The 6,733-nt window shown below is 39.7% G+C and overlaps 2 protein-coding genes across 3 annotated transcripts; one reads left to right on the top strand and one right to left on the bottom strand.

Annotated features, from left to right (window-relative positions):
• Positions 1-81: 81 nt before the first annotated feature.
• nsdhl (NAD(P) dependent 3-beta-hydroxysteroid dehydrogenase NSDHL) lies at positions 82-4,135 on the bottom strand. 2 transcript variants are annotated; one of them, XM_008327310.3, is made up of 8 exons: positions 4,051-4,135; positions 3,896-3,964; positions 3,516-3,677; positions 2,948-3,094; positions 2,716-2,844; positions 2,393-2,535; positions 1,536-1,638; positions 82-871 (listed from the first exon to the last, which is right to left on the bottom strand). In XM_008327310.3, exons 2-8 carry the CDS (start codon positions 3,914-3,916, stop codon positions 539-541), a joined length of 1,038 nt encoding a protein of 345 aa, XP_008325532.1. In that variant the 5' UTR covers positions 3,917-3,964; positions 4,051-4,135; the 3' UTR covers positions 82-538. The 2 variants fall into 2 exon arrangements, with proteins under 2 accessions (XP_008325532.1, XP_008325531.1); XM_008327309.3 differs by lacking the exon at positions 4,051-4,135 and having other exon boundaries at positions 3,896-4,044.
• Positions 4,136-4,936: 801 nt separating this feature from the next.
• cetn2 (centrin, EF-hand protein, 2) lies at positions 4,937-6,515 on the top strand. The gene is made up of 5 exons (XM_008327305.3): positions 4,937-5,269; positions 5,442-5,606; positions 5,719-5,847; positions 6,047-6,184; positions 6,306-6,515. The coding sequence occupies exons 1-5, from the start codon at positions 5,267-5,269 to the stop codon at positions 6,393-6,395; spliced, it is 525 nt and encodes a 174-aa protein (XP_008325527.1). The 5' UTR covers positions 4,937-5,266; the 3' UTR covers positions 6,396-6,515.
• Positions 6,516-6,733: the final 218 nt, after the last annotated feature.

Here is a 6,733-nt window from a genome sequence, read left to right as displayed (position 1 = left end):
CGCTGTTGGCTACACACAGTTGATTTAGTTTTTTTTTACTCAAACAAATAATAACTCACAATAAATTATTTTTAGATTTTCAAAGTTTTACACATTTTAATCCAATTTCAGTAATTTTAATAAACAAGGTCAATAAATCTGGCCTTTTTGATGACGGTACAAGAAATACGAGGCCACGCTCTGCCTCAGTACAGGTACAAACCGGTTGTGAAGCTGAGTATATTCATCACTGGAGTAATTATGAGTAATTATCAACTGGAAGATTATTAAATATTTGCTTTGATAAACCCAGGTGTGACCTTTCTGCAGCAGGGTAGTTTATTAAAGTACAGCTCTTCAACCAAAATTGGGACGGATCTCTGCTGCCATCTGCTGGTCAAAACCGTTCAGTCGTTGCAAATATTGGTGAAGTTTGGAGAAAGAGCAACTTTCTTCCTCCGATTTTTGTCACCCTTATCACCCAACTCCCTGCTGGCACAGTTCAGCATTACAAGTTTCTGCCGTCTTCATCTTCATTCCTCAGCTTCTCTCGTCTTCATCAAGCCCCTCTTCTGAGATGAGGGTAGCTCTGCACAGTCAGGGTGATGCCCTCCTTTAGACCGATGACAGGTTTGTAGCCCATGTCCTGCTTGGCACGTTCGCAGCTATAGTAGTGGTGAGTTCCAGCCAGTGCCACTCTCATTGGGGTAAATGTGGGTTTGAATGACACCAGTGGACGGAGCACGAGAGCCAGTAGCCAGAGGAGGAGAGCCAGACCATACACGAGGGTGTATGGGAGGTGGTAACGTGGAGCAGCATATCCCAGACCCATCAGCACCTCGGACATGAAGTCCCAGAATCTCACTGGCTCGTCATTAGTGATGTGATAGGGCTGAGCGATGAAGCAAATGATAAATCATTTTTTTAAATCAATAAATAATAAATAAAGTTAAGTAAGTAATTAATAAAGCGCAGAGAGATACCGTTTTCTCTGGAGCCTACGTCACTTTTTTTCATTAGGACTTCAACTGCAGACTTTTACGTCACAAATGTATGTTTTATTATCTATGACCACAAGAGGGCATTGTCTACACTCGTGGCAACTGAAGCTTAAAAAACACGACTGAGCCATAAAGACATCAATAAAACATACAAATACAATGAGACAAAAGACGGAAAAGCTTTTACTGCACATATTAAATAAAGTATGCGGCCAAAACAACAATATTCGAGCAGCGGAAAAGAAACTAACGGACTAACTGGAACTAATGAGACGGCGATTATGACGTCAGCACAACCGAAGAGTCTGCATTATTTACCTGTGTAGTTGATGGAATTATCTAGAAGCGACACCGAGGATAAATATATGCGGGAAAAACGGAACCCGTTACGTGAATAAATATGGTCGATTTTTTATAGGTTATTGTGTAAATAAAAATAGTTTTCCTCGAGCAAAAGTTCGTTCTTGTTTTTTTTTTAGCTTTTCACTGCATCCATTGACAGGAAAATACCACACGTTCATCTACAGTACAAATAAGTGTAATTATTTAACTCACCTTTCCACATATGGGTGAGCTGGGCCTCAGGTGTTCAGCAGCTAAGATGTGTCCATGAACGACGTTCTCAACAAAAGTAAAATCCACCAAGTTTGTCCCATCACTAGAGACAAATATGAAGATATCTCACATAGTAATGTGCCGCAGAAAACAACTGTATATATTGACTGTAACTATCTGTGGGGAACATTAAAACACAACATCTGACTTTCTAAAAACAACATCCACGCAGGAGCACCTTTAGCATTAGCTCCACAGGAAGTCATTCCAGCCCGTGTCCATCAGTCTCATTAACCCCTCCCTTTGACACTGGCGCAATAATTTCCCGGTCACATTTTGTGCAATAATCCGACAACTTTAATTAATCTGTACAACTTTTGGAAATTTTAGCGATATTATTATTATTTTTAATGTGGTTAATGTGTTGCATTAGTTTAATTTAATCCGTGTTGGATCTTCACAATGTAATAAGGTCAATATTTTCTCCATTTAAAAAATATAATGTATTGCACATTGCAGTGATTAATATATACATATACAAAACATTATATGTATATATTAATTATGTATATGTATATAAAAGTTGCCAGGTTTAAGTACTTTAAACCTGGCAACTTTACACTTATACTATGTAAACTATATATAGAACTTGTCATAATGATTATATCTTACCAGTAAACTATATATAGAACTTGTCATAATTTATCTATCTTGTTTTTGCTATATTTTCTATTTCTTACCTTGTTGTATGTTTTTTGAGCCAAAAAGCACTTCTGATTCTGACTGTTTAGATGACCTTATGTCTAATACAAATAAACAGACACGGATAGGAAACTGTATGTTGATGTAAAACATACCCGATGATGAACTTCATCTTGCCCCTGCGAGCTGTGTCCACCAGGATGGGAACCAACTGTGGGTCTCGGGGGCCAAAGATGCCATGAGGCCGGATGGCAACTGTGAGAAAGTTCTTCTCCGTGTCACAGGCTGCGAGGACCAACTAAAACAAAGACTAATTAGATTATATTTGTTTTCTTCACTTTTAGCAGAAAGGCACAAAGCTGTGTTTTTTTAAAACATAAGAAACAAAGAAAATGCCCAGAGAAAGTATAATCAACGCTTCATGATGTTGTGAAGGTCTAAAGAAACTAATCCAATGCACTATGAATCAGTTTCCTACCTTTTCCTGTTCAATTTTGGTCTGTGTGTAGTAGTCAATTGGCTTCTTAGCATACGGCAGGTCCTCTCTTCCATTTTTGATGTCCGTCCCTTCAAAGACTACACTGGCGCTGCTTGTTAGAACCAATTTCTGTCAAAGGCAAAGGCCTTTAAATATCATGGCCACTCAAAAAAATGAAATGAATTAACATGCGTTTCAAACAGCACAGTCTTTGATCCTCTGGATTCCTCACCTGTACTCCAGCCTCGACACAGGCTTCAATAACAGTGCGTGTGCCCAGGATGTTGACTCTCTCAAACAGTTCACGGTTATCACTGCCAGGCGCTGGGGAGGCACAGTGGAAGACCAGGGACACGTCCTGCAGGGCTGGCAACAGAGTCTGCGGCACAATGATGAAGAGACTGTAGCTCACAGCAGATCAAACTACAAATGAGTAGGTCACAGTTAAACCACTGACTATGCTGACTTTGCCAATACGTCTTACACAGCAGTGGTCCCCAACCACCATGGACTCCAGTTGACATTTGTTTGGAAAAAAAACTGCAACTGAATCAAGTGTTGAGAAGAAGAAGATGTGCAGGTGGAAGCAGACAATTGTATATGAAAACATTCAAAAAATAAAACATTTTCTTCTGTTTCTGCGACCCAATAACAAATGATCCAGAGCCGGTACTGGGTCCCGGCCCAGTAGTTGGGGACCACTACCTTAAGAATGAACTGAATCACATCAGGTGATATTTAATGTTAGTTGCATTAGTAATGCATCGATTGGTTAACATTTCTAGTGTCCCTTTTAGTACCCGTTTGTCACAAAGATCTCCCTGGTAAAAGGTGACTCCAGGCAGCTCATAGCTTTGACGAATGTCAAACACAGACACCGAGTAGCCCCTCTCCAGCAGCTTCTCCACCAGGTGTCTTCCCAGGAAACCAGAGCCTCCAATGACTGTACAGCGCTTGTTACTCTGCATGACACCAGAAACATAAGACTGCCATCAGTAACGTGCGGATATTCTGTCAGCACCACACACACTTAGTTTATTGAATTCTTCCTAATTGAACAAACAGTAAACACGTAAAAATATTTAATATAAAATAATACAGAGTTGCAGATACAGTTTTAACTGTTTACAAGGTTCATTAATTACAGGTTGGCCCACATAGACATATAGGAGTAACTCACCGGTCTAAGTCGCGTAGCCATTAGGAATGCGGTTTGATCAATACGTAGATAAAATGACAAGACCGGAAGCTATGGTGGTAAAGGGTACAATGAACAAATAAATCTGCTTTTACACGGCTGAATTTTAGTGTAAAACTCGAAACTGAACTTCCTACCTGTAGTCAGAGGAACTCAGTTTACCACCAACCCAGTTTAAACAAACCCTGAAGCGGAGGAATCGGCTCAGCGAAAGCAGCTCTGTGATTGGTGGAGCTGGTGCTCTGCTCGCGTCTGACGTCGACAAATAACCAATCGTGTTTCTTTACGTCAAGGAACACCACAACCTTAACCAATCAGCGAGAACAACTTGGTTCTACGTCATTCTCCTCCCATTTACAGGCCGTGCCTCCACAAATCACTTTGATTCGATTTTAATACACACTTTCAACACACAAAATTCGTCTCCATTAATATCTATAAATGCTAATGCCAAGGCCTGTAGTTAAATGTGTTTGATTCTGTTTAATAATTTATTCATCACAATACATTTGTACTTTTGCACAGTTGACAGACAGTCCCAAGCCGCTGTTGCTGTGCATAGGAAAAAAACTAATATTTTTATATTGAATTAAAAATTGTTTGATCCAAATGGTTATACCATGCTTTATCAATTCAGTTTTAAAAGAAAACGGACAGACGGTAAACAGTCTAAAGTTCCAAGCTTTATTACTCAATTTGTATTTTTAAGAAAAAATAAAGGACATATAAAAAATGAAAAAAATAGAACATTTATATTCGTATGAGAATGTATTACTATAACTGGAAATAGATATTTCTTTATTCTAATCGAATTTAATCTGATCTAATATACGTATTCCACAAAGGTTCTTTTTTTTTCTATACTCTTAGTTTAGCGTTTTTATAGTGTCGCGCGTCCCTGGGTTTTTGCAGCAACCAATCGTATTGTTGCCCGACTGGTGCGCTTGATTTTATTTAGCTTTGTACCGTTCTCGCTCCTTGTAAGTTACACGGGCGGAGATACAACGCCATCTCTTCTTGAGGGCACAAAGGGTAAACAAATCAAACACCCAATCATCGAGCATCCGAACCTGTGCATACCGTTTAGCAAAGGACGATAATTTGTTTTTGTCACGTTTATTTACCGTATAAATTTTAAATAAACGTCAGGTTTTATTTGACAGAATAAGAAGTATACCTGGACACAGCACCGTGCTCCGATGAAGGACAACTGATGTGAAGGGGGGGCTGTTTTTTCTCCCTGCTCGTCCTCCCTCTGTCAGAGAAAGCGCTCGTCGCCCAGAGGAAAACATTGATTGTTTAATAGATTTGCAGCTCTATTTCTTTTTTGGTCAATCAAATTCGCAGTAACTAATGGTGAGTCAAATGCTCAGTTCTCTTCTGAAAGCCTTTCACTGCGTTGTCATGCTACGGTTGTTGTATACACTGTTCTCTTGTCTTGATGGAGAAAATATATTCCTTACTTGGCGAGGTATTTGATACTGATGCAAACAAGGCGGTGTTTAATCTTGAACGTCTTCTTCGACAGGCGACCAGTGCCAAGAGACCGTCCCTGCAGGGCCCGGTGCCTCCTCCTCGCAAGAAGACAGCACCCAAACCAGAGCTGACTGAGGAGCAGAAGCAGGAGATCAAGGAGGCCTTTGAGCTGTTCGACACAGATGGCTCTGGATACATTGATGTCAAAGAGCTCAAGGTTTTTTTTTTGTGTTTTTTAAATCAATAAACTAATCAACATGTGTGATATAGAAAAGAAAAACCTTCCCCTGTGTGTGAGTTCCCATCATTGTGCTTCTTTTTTTTTCCAGGTGGCGATGAGAGCTCTGGGCTTCGAACCAAAGAAAGAGGAGATCAAGAAAATGATTAGCGAGGTGGATAAAGACGGCACAGGGAAGATCTCTTTTGCTGACTTCCTCAGTGTGATGACACAGAAAATGGTACTAATATAAATCCAATTGCCGAAATAGTTGGTAGTAAAAATGCAACAGGTGCTACAATGTGTACTTTGGTAATTTACCTGAGCTTTGATCAAATCATTGACTTTTTTGCTGTAAGGCAAGAGCCTCGACCACTCTTCCACTATGTCGCCCAGAATCTCATGTTGTGAGACATGACAGTTCTTCTGCTGTCCTCTAGGCTGAGAAAGACTCTAAAGAGGAGATCCTGAAAGCGTTCAGGCTGTTTGACGATGATGAGACTGGAAGGATCTCCTTCAAGAATTTGAAGAGAGTGGCCAAAGAGCTGGGAGAGAACCTGACTGATGAAGAGCTGCAGGTAAAACTACAAGAATGAAAGTAATAAAGCAGAATTCATGTATATTTTATATTTATAGTCCAGCTTCATCTGCTTGATCGTTCCTCATTCAAAAAGTCACTAATAACCGTTGTTTGTGAAGGAAATGATCGATGAGGCCGACAGGGACGGGGATGGAGAAGTGAACCAGCAGGAGTTCCTGCGCATCATGAAGAAGACCTGTCTGTACTGAGGGGAGGGAGGAGTGGTGCTACGGAGAACAGCGGTGGTTTTACATGTAATGCTGCTCTTATGTGAAATTAGTTCCTTAGCAATTCTCACATTAGCACAAGGGCTGTCAAACCATTAACATTTTGATCATCATAAAAAATAATCAACTACAATTAATCATTGTGATCACACATAATCGAACTACAATTAATCAATGTGATCACACAATCAATCACAATTAATCATGATTAATCAAGAGAAATCTAAATATCATATAACATGACAAATATGACCAAAAATGTTCTGTTGATTGTTTAATCAAAAAGACAAATATAAAATACATTGAAAAATGTAATCTGA

This window comes from Cynoglossus semilaevis, chromosome 15 (assembly GCF_000523025.1).
Source record: "Cynoglossus semilaevis isolate Cse_v1.0 chromosome 15, Cse_v1.0, whole genome shotgun sequence".
NCBI lineage: Eukaryota > Metazoa > Chordata > Actinopteri > Pleuronectiformes > Cynoglossidae > Cynoglossus > Cynoglossus semilaevis.
This window is presented reverse-complemented; position numbering and strand designations above follow the sequence as displayed.

Bases quoted from the DNA above. Each gene is read 5' to 3' on its own strand.
- nsdhl (XM_008327310.3), bottom strand. From the start codon at position 3,916: ATGGCTACGCGACTTAGACCG. The intron at 2,536-2,715 runs GTAGGAAACTGA...TCTTTGTTTTAG, and splicing joins CCAAAATTGAACAGGAAAAG to TTGGTCCTCGCAGCCTGTGA. The intron at 872-1,535 runs GTGAGTTAAATA...TTCATCGCTCAG, and splicing joins GCTCACCCATATGTGGAAAG to CCCTATCACATCACTAATGA.
- cetn2 (XM_008327305.3), top strand. The intron at 5,848-6,046 runs GTACTAATATAA...GCTGTCCTCTAG, and splicing joins GTGTGATGACACAGAAAATG to GCTGAGAAAGACTCTAAAGA. The intron at 6,185-6,305 runs GTAAAACTACAA...TTGTTTGTGAAG, and splicing joins TGACTGATGAAGAGCTGCAG to GAAATGATCGATGAGGCCGA.